Source organism: Ursus americanus, chromosome 12 (assembly GCF_024610735.1).
Source record: "Ursus americanus isolate L20-20 chromosome 12, mUrsAme1.1.p, whole genome shotgun sequence".
Lineage (NCBI taxonomy): Eukaryota > Metazoa > Chordata > Mammalia > Carnivora > Ursidae > Ursus > Ursus americanus.
The window spans coordinates 45602730-45620699 of NC_142138.1; the positions used below are offsets into that span (position 1 = coordinate 45602730).

The 17970-nt window shown below is 35.0% G+C and overlaps 1 protein-coding gene across 4 annotated transcripts in view; it reads left to right on the forward strand.

Annotated features, from left to right (window-relative positions):
- Positions 1–17970, forward strand: part of ABCD3 (ATP binding cassette subfamily D member 3) — a 74446-nt gene that overhangs the window by 15947 nt on the left and 40529 nt on the right. For all 4 annotated transcript variants that reach the window (XM_045801743.2, XM_045801744.2, XM_045801740.2 and 1 more), the window contains exons 2-4: positions 6518–6554; positions 13222–13320; positions 17044–17132. In XM_045801743.2, the coding sequence (XP_045657699.1) occupies positions 6518–6554; positions 13222–13320; positions 17044–17132 (225 nt within the window). The remainder of the gene's footprint in view (positions 1–6517; positions 6555–13221; positions 13321–17043; positions 17133–17970) is intronic.

The window sequence follows — 17970 nt, forward strand, 5'->3', positions numbered from 1 at the left end:
TATTTATTTATTCGACAGAGATAGAGACAGCCAGCGAGAGAGGGAACACAAGCAGGGGGAGTGGGAGAGAAAGAAGCAGGCTCATAGCAGAGGAGCCCGATGTGGGGCTCGATCCCATAACGCCGGGATCACGCCCTGAGCCGAAGACAGGCGCTTAACCGCTGTGCCACCCAGGCGCCCCGGAGCTGATGGGTTCTAATACCTCCTCTATCATTACACAGTTCTTAAAGTCTGTGCTCTTCTGTACTCATTTCCATGTTCAGTTGAATCTTGAACGATGTAGGGTTTAGGGACACTGAACCCCTGCACAGCTGACAGTCTGTGTATAACTTTGGACTCTCCCCAAATTTAACAACTAATATCCTACTGTTAACTGACCAGAAGCCTTACTGATAATGTAAACATTAACACTTATTTAGTGTGTTATATATCTTACGTACTGTATTCTTATAATAAACTAGAGAAAAGAAACTATTACTCAGAAAATCATAAGAAAAATACATTTACAGTCCTGTACTGTAAAAAATCTGCAAATAAGTTGACCCGCACAGTTCAAACCTGTGTTGTTAAGGGTCAGCTTAGACTTAGATTTAGACTTTAGATTTTAGATTTTTAGACTGTCCCAGTGCTGATCTCCTCCCTCACCCTGTCATTTCTGGCAGTTTTCCTGTGTCTTTTTTTCCATTCCCAGGGCTGCTGCCTATGTTCAGGTCTTCACCTCTGGGCACTAATTGACCTCAGTTGAGTGGGTGCCGTGCATACACATACATACAATATTTGATATGGCTGTGGAAGTGAATTGAAAGAGGTTAGAAATGTTAAGGAAACTACTTAGAAAGCAGGTGGAATAATTATAGTAGTTTATGTGAGAAATTTGGATGGCCAAAGTTGAAGTCCCAGCAACAGAGATGAGAAGAAGAGCATAATGAGCAATTGGATATGAAGAGTATGAGAAAGGGAAAATACCTAAGAATAATTTCCAAGTTTGTGGTTCAGGTGGTAGATGAAGGTACATTCACTGAGTTATGGCCCCGGTTCAGTATGAGAAAATGGAAGAATAGATTTGGGATGGAAAAGTAAGTTCAGATGTATTCATTGAATAATTCATTATTTAATTTTTAGAATTTTGTTTTGGAATATACTAATAAATTGATTATCTCATCAACATTAATGAAACAGTGATTTAAAACCAATTCATTGTTTACAAAAGAAAAATAATGATTATAAAAAAATCTTGGGCATCAACTGGAATAAATAATTCTTTCTATTCTTTTACCCCAGCATTGGTGATTAGTTCTAGCAATGTTATTTCACCTACCACTTTAAATGAACGTTGATTCCATTTTTATTGGCCTTAAAACTTTTTGCCTGTTTTTTAAATGATAAATGTGTAGAAGAGCTGTAAAAAAAAAAAAGTAGTTTATGCTTAATTTCATGCTTATTAAACATATTTAAGGAAGCACCAATTTAAGGCAATAGTAGTATCTGTAAGAATTTTTTTTTTTTCCTTCAGAAGAGGTTCATACATTACCCCAACTCTAGGAAATACTGGCCTAGTTTACCTAGAATGAACTAGGTGAGAAAAGTGTTAGGGTCAGAATTACTGGTCTGGTTAACTAAATTCTGATTAAAGTTTTCAGAATTGTGTTCTTCCTTTTTTACTTTGTCTAAAAGCTCTTATCTAAAAACTTCTCTATTTTAATTTTTGGAAAATTTCTTTTTCCTAGTCTTATAGTTGTCTCCCCTCATCTTTAGGGGAAGTTTCTGCCTATTAATTTTACGTTTGGTGGCAGTACTAAGGAGCAGTTAACTCCATCTCCCTCTCCCTCACCTCTTCCAAAAATAAAGAACTAACAAAACACTATTCTGTTATGTTCTTAGGATAAAGTGTTTCTTAGGTTTCAGTTAGTTAGTTTGTTTAAAGATTTTATTTATTTATTTGACAGAGAGAAAGCCATTGAGAGAGGGAAACACAAGCGGGGGAGTGGGAGAGGGAGAAGCAGGCTTCCTGCTGAGCAGGGAGCCAGATGTAGGGCTCGATCCCAGAACCCTGGGATCATGACCTGAGCCGAAGGCAGACGCCTAACTACTGAGCCGCCCAGGCGTCCCTAGGTTGTTTTTTGGTTTTTTTTTTTTTAGACTTTATTGAGACATTGATATATAATAAACTGCTGATACTTAAAGTACACAACTTGGTGAGTTTTGACATGTAACACCTGTGAAACAATTACTATAAGCAAGGGAATGAACATTTTATCACCCCAAAGTTCCCTTATGGCTCCTTTCTAGTCAGTCCTCTCCCTGCCTCTAGCTTGAAGCAACCACTGATCTGCTTTCTATAACTACAGATTGGTTTTGGTTGCTTTAGAATTTCATAAGTGGAATCATATATATGCTTTTGTCTAGCTACTTTCAGTCAGCATAATGCTTTTGAGATTCATCTGCGTTGTGTGTATCAATTGTTTTTTTAATTGTTGAGTACATTTTAGGGATATGCCACAATTTTTTAGTTCATTTGCTTGTTGGTGGACATTTGGACTGTTTCCAGGTTTTAACTCTCTATCTAGTTAGCTATGATTTCTCTGCAGTGTATTATAGTTTTCAGTATGTAGGTCTTGTACATCTTCTTTTTCTTTCCAAATTTATTGTGAAATATTTAATATTTTGGGTGCTTTTGTAAATGATATGTTTAAAATTCCAATTTCCAGTTATTCTTTTCCTCTGTGTAGAAATACAATTGGTATATGTGTCTAGATGTTGTATCCTGGAATCTGTCTGAACTCACTTAGCTTTTTTATAGATTCCCTAGGATTTTCTACATAGATGTTTATAGAGTCTGCAATAAAGGTAGTTTTACTTCTTCCTTTCAATTCTGTGTGCCTTTTATTTATTTTTCTTACCTTTTTGCACCGTGTTTTCCAATAACAGTATTGAGTAGAAGTGGTGAGACTTGCTATCTTTGGCATATTCTGGATCACAGAGACTCAGTCTTTCATTAATAAGTATGATGATAGCTGTAGTTTTTTTTTTTTTTAAGATTATTTATTTGAGAGTGAGAGTGCGAGCACAAGTTGGGGGAGTGGTACAGGGAGAGGGAGAAGCAGACTGCCCACTGAGCAGGGAGCCAGACAGGGGCTCAGTTCCAGGACCCTGAGATCATGACCTGAGCCAAAGGCAGATGCTTAACTGACTGAGCCACCCAGGTGCCCCATAGCTGTAGGGTTTTGTTGATGTCCTTTATCAGATTGAAGAAGTTCCTTTTCATTCCTAGTTTGGTAAGAGTTTTTATGATGATAGGTGTTAGATTTTGGCAAAGGCCTTTTCTGTATATCTATTGATATGATCATATGGTTATTTTTTTTTAGACTGTTAATATGGATGAATTATGGATTGATTTTCAAATGTGAACCTGATCTTCCATTTCTTGGATAAATTCCTCCCGTCCTATACTTTTTATAAATGTTGGTTATTGGTCTTGTCATTTTTATAATGTGTGTGCCAAAGAAAAAGGAGAAGTTGGCACAATGCACTTCATGCAGTATACCAAAAGGCAGAGGTTGTCTTGAGGGAATGCACTTGTCTTTATTTGAATTCTGAGCTAAACTAGCCACTTTTTTTTTCTTTTTGTGGAACATCATTTTTACTTGAAAGAATGACTAAATAACTGTAGTTATTCGGCCTTGAATATTGCAGACATTCTCTTGTAGTGCCTTCAAGGAAAAACAGCAGTGTTTGTTGCTAATGTTACAATTTAAGCTTTCAAGTGAAAATTAGAATTTGGAAAACTTGTCTCTGCCACCATGAGCTTGAAAGCTTCCCAATGGTTAAGACTTTTCTGATGAGATAGATGGCAGTATTAACAAATGTAAGTCTTAAAAATATTGCGTAGTTAAGTATATTACATTTGGAAAGTCTACACAACTCATCATTATTATTTTCCTTTTTTTTTTTTTCAAGATTTTCTTTATTATTTATTTGTCAGAGAGAGCATGCACAAGCAGCGGAGTGGCAGGCAGGAGAAGCAGGCTCCCTGCGGAGCAAGGAGCCCGATGCCATGTGGGATGCCATGCAGGATGCCATGCGGAACTCAGTCCCAGGACCCTGGGATCATGACCTGAGCCTAATGCAGACGCTTAATGACTGAGCCATCCAGGCATCCGGAATCATTATTTTCCAAGAGACTAATGCATATTATAAAATTTTACATGGATAAGAGATCCATTGGAAGTGTAATATAATATAGACCAATGGATTTTATTGTACAGGGTACAAAGTGCATTGATAGGGTTTCAGACTGCGCTGTAACATTATAGTACCAAGGAAGAATATCCACAATTATGAAAATACTCCTGTTTTACAACTACCTGTCTCCGTCATAATAGATAGAAAGAATGCAGACTCTAGTGTGAGAACCCATATTAAGTCAGACATTAATGAGATTTTCTAAAATATAGAACAGTGCTACTTTCCTTACATAAAACAGTGCTACTTTCCTTACAGAATTTTTTGTTTGGGGAAGTATAGCTATTTTTATAAAAATTTTATTTAACATGTAATATGTATATTATCTTTAAATGAATTTTGTTATACCCTGAAGTGTAACAAGACAACTGATGATTAATGATTGTTGTAGATATTACAGATAATCTTGCCATTAGTGTGCAAATCAGCAATATAGTTTGAACATATTGAATACCTTTATTTTGATCTACTTAGCTGATAAATTGATCTTTTCAATAGCCAAAAGGAATACGTAAGAGTAGGAGACATGTCTGTTTGTTGTTGAGCCTTTTTTAGTTTCATGGGATAAAAATCAAGAAAAGAAAAATACTGAATATTTGTTAGAATTGGATCTGCCTACTAGTAGATCATGTTTTTGGAAGTAAATTAACTTCTGTCCAGTCTTTAGCATGACATTTCCAGGGGAAAAATGTAACTCAATAATTAGGATTCTAGCATACTATTCTCATTTATCCTAAATGATCCACATATATTTATGTAGCTAGTGTCTTCAGTATTGAGAACATCCATGGAAAACATTAAAGAATTCTTTAAAAAGAGGAATTCAGAAAGCCTTGTAAAAGGGCTCGTAATTAACTGTATATGCCTGAACATACATAAAGGCATTTTTGAAACAGTTTTACAATCTCATAAAACTTTAAAACAGATAAATAATCCTGTAATACAATTAAAAATAGAAAAAAATAATAAACCCAAGCACTCTTAGAATAAGAGCATCTACTGAATTGTAATTAAGTTTGGCTTTCTAGCCTCATTCAGTGACCTGGTATCTTATTATTGAAAGTGTTCATTCGACAGATTGTTGGAGCTCAACTAAGTGTTGAACATGGAGGGTTGAATAATATATGCCCCTAAGAGTAGACATGAAGGTGTGCTACCCAGATTCCCCTTCAAAGAAGGGCCTACTGTCTGGCTGAGAGGAGTTGGATCACCAGGTAACCCCTTCTGGACACACCTTAGGGTCTGCCTTAGTTGCAGAGCCACCTTCCCTGAGCTCATGACTTCCCTGGAGTAGCATGGATTTGTAGACTGAGCAAGATAAAGGTAAAAAGACTTGGCTGTTTCAACCCCTCACAGAGCACTCTGATGGACTGTACTTGCTACAGGGCTTCCTGGCTGATTGATTGAAATTTTACTGGGCCTGCGTCACAGTTTCAGCTTTCCTTGCCTTTCTTTCATAGGTGTTGATCCCCAATAAACATTTTAGTATCCCAAGTGCCACCTCATGTCTGCTTTGGAGAGACCAACCTGCAATAGCTCCTCATCTCATGAAACTGATTTACTGGGAGGAAATATCAATCAAACAGGAGATTTAAAATGTGATCAGTGTTGTATAGAAGCATAGGGTGCTATAGTAGTGTGTTATAAAAAGAATTTAAGCCTGGTTATTATATTGTTTAGGGAGGTAACCTGGATTAGTGGTCAGACCTGGGTATAATTGCCAAATTAATCACTTTGAGTGGCATGAACCATACCATTTACTTAACAAGCCAGTTTTTTTATTTGTAATGTGGAATGACACATGGTCTTTCCTCCTCTAGGCTTCTAAACTCGGATTGCTAACATGGCTAGGAGAAAATTCCCAGCAGCAAGAGAGAGGGCCCAGTGTACAAACATTTTTCAAGCCATCGCTTGCATCAGTTTGCTAATATCCCATTGACCGAAGCAGTTCACATGGCCAATCCTTGATTCAAAGATAGAGAAATAGACTTCACTCGTCCATGGGGAAATTTGTAAAATGAGTGTGTGTGTGTGTGTGTGTGTGTGTGTGTATTAAAAATTAATATAATGCTTGATATAGTAGTAGTTAATATTTATTGAGCACTTTCTATAAATACTGAGTAAAGGACAAGTGAACTATTTAATATATTCTATCTGTATGATATGAAAAAGAAGGAACTCATTTGGAGAATTTGGTATATTCTTCTGATGTCTTGAAATAATTTTTATGATGGGAACAGTTTGCAAATAAAGCTCTCTTTTCTTTTCTCTACAGTAAGAAAAATGGAAAACCACCATTACAGAACAATGAGGTAAAATTTTGACTACTCAACTCTTTAGGATTTCATGTATTTATTTTATTTATTTTGTTACATAATTTGAAGATTTATTTATTTATTTTAGAGAGAGAGAGAGAGAAAGAGTGCCCATGCATGGTAAGTAGGGGGAGGGGCAGAGGGAGAGAATTTTCAAGCAGACTCCCCCACTGAGTGTGGAGCCCCACTAGGGGCTCGGTCCCAGACCCATGGGTTCATGACCTGAGCTGAAACCGAGAGTCAGAGGCTCAGTCACCTGAGCCACCCAGGCGCCCCTTGTTACATAATTTTGAATTAGAATAAAATCATGTAAGTTTAGAATTAGAAGGGAACTTAACTATTATCTTCACTCCACTGTATATTATAGCAATTCTTTTTGAAATAGGATTCCTTGATAGGTGACTTCTACTATTTACTTCAATCTGTTCATTTGATGAGAAGTACCACCTAGGAAGCAGCCATTACTGTATTAGTTCTAGCCCATGATGAGATTAATCTTCCCTTCTGCCCTCTTAGTGATTGATTCTATTTTGTCTTTTATAGCCACACAAGACAGGCCTGCTCTGTTTTCTCTAATTGACTCTCATATTGTTTGAAGATAGTTTTATCTAATGAATCTTTTTTTCCATGCTAAGCAACCCCTCATTCCTTCATTCATTTCTTAACCTGTTGTTTCCAATTCTTTTTCAATTCCGTATAGATTCTTCTGGACCTATACTGGTTAGTTCCTCTAGACATTATTCTTAGATTAGAACATAGTTGTCCAGATGTGGTCTGACTAGCATGGAATACATCAGCATTATTACATATCTTGTTATGAAAGCCAGATTGCTGAAATTCAGCCTACAATTGCTTTTATTTCTTTAGCCCTAATTGCTGTTTACATTGAGTTAAGTTATGGTAAATTATAACACTTAGGTATCTTTCTGATGAACAACTCTGCTTACAGATTGCCTACATCTGTATTCATCAGTTGATTTCTTTCTTTCTTTTTAAATAACTGCTTTATTGAGATATAATTCAAAGACCATAAAATTTATCCATTTAAGGATACAATTCACTGGTTTTAGTATATTCACAGAGTTGTGTGGCTAACTAATTTTAGAAAATTTGCATCTCCCCAAAAAGAAATTCCATACCTGTTAACAATCACTCCTCATTACCCTCTTCTCCTAGCCCCTAGTAACCAGTAATCTGCTTTCTGTTTCTAAGATTTGCCTATTTCAGACATATGATATAAAAAGAGGTAATATGTGGTCTTTTGTGACTGGCTTCTTTCACTTAGCATGATGTTTTTCAAGGTTCATTTGTGTTGTTCCATGTATCAGTACTTCATTCCTTTTTATTGCCAAATAATATTACTTTGTATAGATTTACTGCATTTATCCATTTATTAGTTGAGGGAAATTTAGGTTGTTTTCATTTTTAGGCTATTATGAATAAGGCTGCTATGAACATTAATGTATAAGTTTTTATGTAAATCTGTGTTTTCATTTCTTTTGGGTATATACCTAGGAGTGGAATTGCTGGGTCGTATGGTAACTCAGTTGGTTTCTTTTGAATAAACATTGATTTATTCCTATATATGGCAGCCTATTGGATCTATACTATTAGTCTATACTGTAGTATGTCTGTACCGTTAGTGTAATTTTGAATGTAATTCTAACATCTAGTATGTTAGGTAGAAGGCATTATCCATAATTTCAGTTGGCCTTCTCTATTTTCCTCACAATTGCTGATAGTATTGACTGTGTAAAGGACTGAGGAAATTACTCTGGCATCTCTTTTTTTTTTTTTTTTTTAAGATTTTATTTATTTATTTGACAGAGATAGAAACAGCCAGTGAGAGAGGGAACACAAGCAGGGGGAGTGGGAGAGGAAGAAGCAGGCTCATAGCGGAAGAGCCTGATGTGGGGCTCGATCCCATAACGCCGGGATCACGCCCTGAGCCGAAGGCAGACGCTTAACCACTGTGCCACCCAGGCGCCCCTACTCTGACATCTCTTAATCTTTGTTTGTTTGCTTATTTTTGGTTATGGTTTATTTGGCTGTGGTTATATCCAACTATAGCAAAATCTGGTTCATATTTATTTATTGAGGGCCACAGTAATTTCATAAGAACCATCATTCCTAGCTCATTTATTTATTTTTTTTAAGATTTTATTTGTTTATTTGAGAGAGAGAGAGAGAGAGAGAGCATGAGCAAGGGGGGGAGGGGCAAAGGGAGAAGCAGGCTCCCCGACCAGCAGGGAGCCTGATATGGGACTCCATCCCAAGACCCCGGAATCACGACCTGAGCCAAAGGCAGACGCTTACCCAACTGAGCCGCCCAGGCACCCCTATTAATTCATTTATTCAGTCTTCTCAACAAATATTGATTGAGCCCTTCATGTATGCCTAGTTATTGGTCTTGGCTCTGGGTGTATAGCAGATATAAATATAAGTCCCTACCCCTGTGGAGCTTACAATATACATGTTAGTTAATATGCTAGTATAATATCCTTAAAAAGAATAAAATGGGAAGAGTTAGACATGACTTATTCCTTGGAAACTCATGTCAGCTTCTAGTGATTAGTGTTTCTTAAATCTTGCCAAATCCTCCATATAATGTCTGTTCTTTGAATATCCGGGAGATTGATATCAAAACTGCTGTTCTTTGGTTTCTGTGATCTTTTTCTCTGGCTTTGAAAAGTGGGACAAGGCATTCTTATCTTATTGTCTGGCATATCTCCATCTTCATAATCTCTCATATCTAAATTATATCTGAGTAATCAAACCTTTATTTTCTTAGTTATATCTACCATCTGCATATTATCATATCTTCAAGTTTTAGGACATCATTAAAACTTGTCAGTACAGCTAAATTCATTCATTGATTTTTAAAATTATTTTTTGTACAACTTTTTTTTAGCATATACTTATTTGCTCATTGTATAGTGTGAGCAAGATAACTTTAGGTTAGATTAAATTTTGGACAAAAAGATATAATACCATATGCACACTTATACAACATTTGCAAAATTTATAGGAAGTGAACACATATACACATATGCTAAAGTGAAATCTGGTAAGATATGTGCCAGATATTATAGTTGGTATCTCTAAATAGTAGGTATAGGCTCCTTATTTTTTGCTCATCAGAATTTTCTAATTTTTCTAAAGCGAATGTGTTATTTATGAGGGGAGGCAGTTAAAAAGGGATTTTTTTTCATTGAAATTTTTTATAATGTTTAGTGAGATGGTACAGTTTTCACAAGACTTGAGATTTAGGAAGGAGAGGAAGATTTAAGAGTTAGACAGTAGTATAAAGAGATAGTTGATTTAAAAATACTTAATTTTGATGGCAGTATACATAATATAAAATTCAAAATATATAAAGGTAAACACTGCTGGGTTTCTGGGGAACTATAAACTCAGATGGGGAATTTAGCATTTCCATGCATATTTTATACTGATGGGATGTGTGTATGTATGTATATCTTCATAAACAATATAGGTAGAATTATTTTGCATATTAAATTTTGTAAGTGGAATCATGGTATGTCATTCTTTTCTTTCAGCATATTTTTTAGATCCTATGTTAATGTCTGTGTTGATAGCTGTAGATCTAGTTAATTTAACAGTTCTATAGGATTTTGTTTTATGAATAGGAGCTGCTTCCTTTTTTATAATTGTGTAGAATTTTCATTGCATAAATTTTGTAGTTTATATAATCTCATTATTGATGCACATTTAGGTTTTTGATTTTTATGATAATATAAACAGCGTATAAATGTTTTTCATTTATGTGTTTAAACGTGTAAACATGTGTGCAGGAATGCCTAGGATAAGTTCCTAAAAGTAAATTTGCGGAGTTATTTTACAGTCTGTGTATGTTTTACATTTTGATAGGTGCTATTATAGATGCTACATAATAGTTGTGTTGATTTACACTTTCTCCAATAATACACAGGAATGCTTATCCTCTTGTCAGCACCATATGACCTTTGATTTTATTTGTTGTTTCAAACATCTATTTCAGTCCATTCTAGTTCATCTCACCTTTCTAAGTTGATTGAAACATGAATAGGAACTTCTCTTTGCCCTTTGACGGTGTTGCCTCCTGAATGTTAGATACATTATTTTCTGGTTGCATTATTTCTTTAACTATTTAAATGGTCTTTATCTAATGGTTTGCTTTTTCTATAGTTTACATTTCAAATTTATATCCTCAAAGTGTTTTTGTATTTTTTTAAGAAATACTGGAAAGTTCACAGGTGGGGGAAGTCAGTTGTGAAATTAAAATGAATTCGTTGGAGAGGCTAGTAGTGCTTATGAAATGTACTGTCTCTGTAGGTACTCTCCTTTAGATTGGTTTCAGATACGAATTTTATTATGTGTCGGGAATGGTAGAGTGTCATGGTATTTCTTCAGCCTTTCTGAGCCAGCCCTCTAGTCCAGGTGTTTCTTGGCAGAATATGCTGTGATGACTTTAGGGAATATATATGCAATTCCTTCATGGCTTGAAATGTAATGGAAATCAAGTCAGGCTTTCAGACGGCTTATGATTTAGGAGTTATGACAATAGGAACAGAAATAAAAGAGGAGGAAGAATTATATACCAGGTAGCAGTTAATATTTTAAATTCCTTCAGTGTGACTGTCTTATAAATTTTTTTAAACCTTCCTCGTTGTTTTCCCTAGATCATTTCTTGAAAGCAGCTAGAAGCTAGAAATAGGTAATCCTCTGTTTAAGTCAGAAGATGGACATTTTATTTATTATTACTCTGTCTATTTAGGGGTGTTCATTACATGTGCAGTGGGGTGAGGTAGGGAGGCAGTGATAGGAAAAGCTTGAGAGTAGAAGTTTAACTTTCTTTTTTTAAAGGTAGATGGTATTTATTGCCTTGTCTTTATTTTCTTCCTGTATTTTCTCAGTTGGGGGATGTAAATGGGGGGATTTTGGTTGAAGCTGTAGGGTTTGGCTTGAGAATAGGCTAGCTGAAGTAAATAGACTCTGAGTAGCGCTTTTGGTCTGTTTTAGTTTCTGGTATGTTCCCATAATTCAGAACAGTGCCTGGGACTGAATGAATATTTATTGAATGAATGAGGGAGCACATGCATGTGTGAATGAAGTAAACTGGGCCTCTAATTCAGTAGGATGAGGTTTGCAACCTTCATGAGGTTTCAGAGGCCTGAACTCTGTTCTGACAGTTACAGGACAGGCTGATTCTTATCTGTCTTAGTCTTCCTGATCTAGCTCTACGAACACAGTGCTTTCAGACTTCCTTTCTTGATCTGTGATTCTGTAATGCACTCAGTGCCTGTTAGGGTTATATAAATATAAAGTACTTAGCACAGTGTCTGACATGTAGATGGTAGCTTATTATTATTCTAATTTAGTACACAAACCATTCATTTCAGGTTCCTCATCTTAGATAAATGTATTTACACTAAAGTTTATATAATGATAGAATTTACTATACCATGGGTATTTATCAAGAGCATAGTTGTTAACAAATAAGTGAATTGTGATTATGGGAGTTGGGGGAGGGTCTGGGTAGGGGGATAAGATCCTTCTTGTGTGTGTTGCCTGTTGCATGAAGTTTCTCCTGTATGTTCTTCTGAACAGTTCAGGTGTAATAAAATAAATAGCCTCTACCATACCCAATTCATCTCACTTTTTCTTGTTCCTTCAAAATGAAGAAATGTCTAAGGTTGATAAGATTAATTACTGCTCTTAAGTTCCTTCAGTGGTTTCCCGCTACACTGACTAAATAAACTCTAAATCCTTACTATGGTTTCAAGAGTCTGTCTTTTATAGGCCCTGTCAACCTCCTTGGCTTCTCTCATTTGTATTCCCTTTGTTTTAGGAATTCTGTCTTGCTCTTCAGTGTGTGCACTGGTTTTATTCGCAACACTTGGTTTTTGTGCTTGACTACCCTCCTTCCCCGAGGTTATCACATGGCTTCACTTTATGTCTCAGCTTAAATATCACCTCCCCAAAGAACTCTTGCTTGTCATCCTGTCTGAATCAGTCTTTTTCTCATAGCCCTGCCTACTGTATCTGTAACAATTGATTGGTTTATTTTTATCTGTATTTCTCCTGCTACAATGTGAACTGTAGGAGTAAAGAAACCTTGTCTGTCTTTGAGTTTATGAGGAAGAGAGTGTGAATTGGTAGATTTTATATTGGAAATGGTAAATGTAGGAATCTAAATATTTCCAGTAATTAATATCAGGAAAGTTCCTGTTCAGGATTTTAAAAACATTCTGCTTTTAATCAGGGAGTGGATAATAAACAGTTAGTAAGTACTTGACCATTTTTTAGTTGTCTCTCTGATCTCATCTTCTGCTACTATCCCTTGCTTATAGTTCCAGCCCTATTCGCCATTTTGTTGCTCCTCAAGCAATTCAATGAGCTTTCTCCTTGGCATTTTGCACTTGCTGTTTCTTCTGCTTGTGGTATTCTTCTCCCAGATATTCACGTGGCCCCAGAACTTCTCATTTCCTTATTTAGTTTTTGATAACATCTTATTTTCTTGAAAGCATGTTTGAAGAGCAGTGCAAATTTGCATTCCCTAAATGCAATATCCATTTTGATAGTTATTATTACTGACTTAGATGAAATGTGGTTCTTTAATATTACTTGTTATAAATATCTTAATTTTTTTGTTTTAATGTAGAAAGAGGGGAAAAAAGAGCGAGCTGTGGTGGACAAGGTGTTTTTTTTAAGACTCACACGGATTCTGAAAATCATGGTTCCTAGAACATTTTGTAAGGAGGTAAGTCTTAAGAAATTATAATGTTAAGTGTTTAACTTTTAAGGTTACATGAGATCAGAACAATAAAATTATAAAGCTTTTGTTACACTACAGATCAAATGTTTTTTGTGTAGGTAATGAAGACTACTAAATTTTTTTTCTTTAAATTATCTATTATCATTGCGTACCCTTGTTGTTTGGTGCCAGATTTTAAATAGTTTCCTCTTGTTTATGAAATAGTATTTCATTATATTTTATGTGAAATACTAGAGTACTTCAGTGCAGCTACCCTAAATGGTATTGTTTTATTATAGCTAAATTCTGTTAATAAAAATAAGAGTAAATTTAGAAAGACAGACCTTTTTATTACATTGAGGTGTTCATAAGTCACATTGACAGGGAATACATTTGAAAGTTGTTCTTTTGTATTTGATTAAATATGTTTTGAGATACCCAAAATGATATATGAATTCCTCCAGTATTTTCAGGAAGTGAGCTGGTTTTAGGAATAAAGTTTTATTATCCTTTCCTTTGCCTTTTTACCAAGATTACCTTTATCATTATCTAAGGAGTATTTTTAATGATTAAAAAATAAGATAATGCTGTGTTCTCCATCTTTAATCATCTTTTATAGAACTAGAAATATCATCACCTTTGTCTCTTTCTCTTCCATACTTCATCCTTTCAGCGACTGGTATTGGGTCATTTTTCATTCCAAACATTCTTAACATGGATATTGTAGTGTTCGTTAGTCTCACTTCAAAGAAGCTCCCCTTTTTTATCTTCTCTGCCAAATTTATTTTCTTGAAATATAATGTTTTCCATTGTTCAAATTTTAAAAACCATTAGACTTGTAATCTATTAATAGCAACAAAAAGATAAGATATTCCCAAAGCACTGTAATTCCTAAAGCACTGTAATCCCCAAAGAGAACACACATTTCCCCATCACACTGGACTTGCTCTCTTTCCTCCTCATTTCTGCATCATGGCTTATGGATTCCACCCTTATCAACCTCTAAAACATAATTTAATAACTTTTTTTCCCTACTAAGATAGAGATAATATGTGTCCCTTGAAGAAAAATTAGAAAATATGGATAGATTTTTTTTTTCTTCTTGGTGCCTCTTAGCCCCTCACTTAGAACTTCTGTCAGTAACGCGGTGTCTACACATTTTAATAAAAATGAGATCTCATTGTGACTTTTTAAATCTGCTCCTTTCCTTATATTTAAATGTTTTTTCCTTGATTTTCTCTTAAATTAGTCTCCCTTTCCATTCCTACTGTTCTCACTATAGTTTTCTTACCTGGATTATCATAATCCCTTAATTGGTCCTTTTGACTCTTCTCCTTCTTTCTTAATAGTCTTTTTTCTAAAACCCTAATAAAAGCATTTGTCTTCTTTTTTCTTGTAGGGCAAATCACAACCTGACTTTGACCTTTCTTTCACTATCATCTGCTTAGAAGAGTCCTTGCTATTTTGTAGTCAGGCTCTGTGTTCTTATGCTTTTGTGACCTCATGTCTGTGACATCCTGCCCCTTCCCCCCAACAAAAACAGACACTTACAAAAAATAGCTTGATGCTCGTTATTTTCTTGGTGAAGTTTTCTCTTTCTACAACCCACCTGATTGAAGAATTCTTATTTAAAATACAGGGTTCTCTGGAAGGATTTGTAAATTCCCCTGTTAATCAGTTAACAGTTCAGTGCTCATTTGACTTTTTAGCAGGGGTTTGCTGAGTATAAAATGAATGTGAGACATTGGGTAGATCCCTGGGAGTTAGTAAGGGAGATACTAGGGCCTAACTTGGCCAACCTCCCAGCTTTCTCTAGGCCTAGCCATGCTGCAGAGTCATTTTACACACGATCTTTGAGAATTATAAAAATCCAAGTTTAACTCCAGTTCACTGGGGGTTTCACTTAGAAATAAACTCTCATAGAAATCACAGATGATTGGAAGTAGGGATAGAGAGACAGGGATACAGAGACTAACTGATTTAGGAAATAGAGAAATGATAATACTGCATATGGATATATGGGAGTTCATATATATCATGAGGTGAGGGACTGCCAAAATCAGTGCAAATCTTTGGTTTCTGAGATTCCACAGACCTATTAATCATGGAAATAATAGTGATTCTAAGGACATCCTTTGTAGAAAGGCATTTCAGGATTGTCAGTAATCAAAGTTTGCCAGATTTTGCTAAAGTGAGACAAGTAAAGTTGGTACTTATTTCAAGGATAAATTAAGCCGAGAACAGAAAATAAAGGAAAAAATAAACAATCTTTGTCTAGTGTTACCTTTATATGTAAAATGATTAATTTAAGATTGAGACTGTATTTAAGATCTGAATTAAAAGTTAACATTGCAGTTAAAGTGACATCTATAAATAGTATTTATTATAATTAAGAGGTTCTTCTGTTGCCAATTGAATACTTAACTTTCAGAGGGTGGCTAGGGTAGGAAGATGGGATCTTTGCTTTCTGGCAGACTTTGGGGTAGCAGCTATCACTGCTTAGTTACACAAGCTTTCTTTGACATTGTCCTTTCTTGTGGCTTCATTATTCTGTGTTTATGACTCCCTGGTTCGTCTATACCTAAAGCACTGTATTTCTATTACCTTCACCTTTCTTAAAAGCAGTATTTGTTTTGCAAAAATTACGTAAGTAATAGTTGCGGTTGTCACTCAGCACCATAACTTTGACTTTAAATGTATTATCCAACAAATGTCTCTGCTGCCACACGCCCTCTTCCCTGACTTTAGCTTCTATGTTACTGTCATTATTCTTCCAATTTAGAAGATTTATGTATAGTCAGCTTTGAATGTGCGTGTGTATTAGAGGTTGGAGGATAGGTTCTCATCTCAGAGAGAGAACAGACTCCTGACTCAGCCTCTCGTCTTTTCCCCTCAGTAATCCATCTTCCACAGCACTGCTTAAGTAATGTTCTCAAAATGACACTTTTTAACGTTTTGTTCTACCTAGAGGCTTGCAGTAGTTTAAACTACTAAACTCTGCTGGATATGCAATACTGGTATCCATATGGTCTCAATCTATTTCCTATTTCTCATTAAATCCTTTATCTTTTTTCACTCATAATCTTCATTCTCTCCTTTGTTTTACTTGGTCTGTTTAATGTATTTCTAACATCATAACCCTCCTTTGCCACCCAGGCCTTCCTGTTCTGTCAGTTGTCACATGACGTGATGCAAATATACTTATTTACTATGCTGTTTTCTTATTTTTTATATGTAAATCTTGCCTTAATCACTAAATTGAGGGCAGTGGAAGTCTTAGAGATTTTTCCAACAAATTGAACCAAATTTATTCCATTAGGCACAATTTTAGCCTTCAGTATTTGCTCAGTTGTACATTAATAGTTACTGTCATTTTTCTTTATTAGACTTCTGTATTAAAAATATAAGACAATCACAGTACACTGTGATTCAGGTAATCTAAGTTATACTGCTGTATGTAAGCAAGTCATTTGACCTGCCTGGGATTCACTTTTGAATTCTGGATGAGAAAGTTAGATTAGATGATGTATAAGGCTTTTTTCATTTATATTATATTTTTAAATTCTTTTAAAATTATATTTAAAAATTGCCTATAAGTAAAATGTCAGCCACTGTATTAAAGCCAGAATAAAGATTTGAATTTAGAAATAAAAAATCTTTACCAAGGTAATGTTTCTTTTAACTTTTAAAAATGCATTTATTTAATTTACTATACCTGGTTTATTTTAGACAGGTTACTTGGTACTTATTGCTGTTATGCTGGTGTCTCGAACATACTGTGATGTTTGGATGATTCAAAATGGGACACTCATTGAAAGGTACTTTTCTATTCACCTTCCTCCTATATGTACAAAATACTAATTTGTCTCATATTTAACATTATCTTAAGCAAGAAATAGATTCTCAGTTAGGTATAAATACTTAAGTCAAATTACGTATTTGTTCATTTACTTAACAGATGTTTATTGAGTGTCTCCCATGTGCCAGGCACCGTGCTACTCTGTGATAGGGATCTACTGGTGAATAGGAGAGACTCTGTACCAAGCCCTGCAGAGCTGACAGTTTATAGAGAGTTAGGGACAAGGAAACAAATTAAAATGCAGTATAATAAATGCTATAGCGGGGGTTAAAAAAGTCACCAAGTTGGATGTCTAAAATTAATGAGATAATTTGGAGGAAAATATCAAAGCATTTCAGAGAATTATACTGAGAATGTTTATTAGAAGGAAAAAACCAATTTGTGGACATTTCCTTCAATTTCTGAAGTTAGTACTTTATATGTTTTTTTCATTATAGTCTTTGTACATATTATATTATCACTATAATTGATAATTTTCCATTTAAAAACTTCTAGTAACGGTATATGAACATTTATCTGTTAAAGATTTTATTCCTCATGATACCAATTTGAATGTCAGAGTAAAACATTTTTCTTGGAATTCTGTTTCCTGGCATGCAGTGTTTTATCAGAAAATTTCTTAAAATACTTAATGTTAATAACTTTTTGAATGACAGTACTTAGAATTTTTTTTTTATTGCTCCCGTATTTTGAATTAGGGTGTTTTTTTTCCCCCCTCATATTCTTGATTTGCTTCTCAGGATTTGTAGGATGAGGAAGAACGCTTTATGCACATGTTTTCTGACTCATCTCTAGGA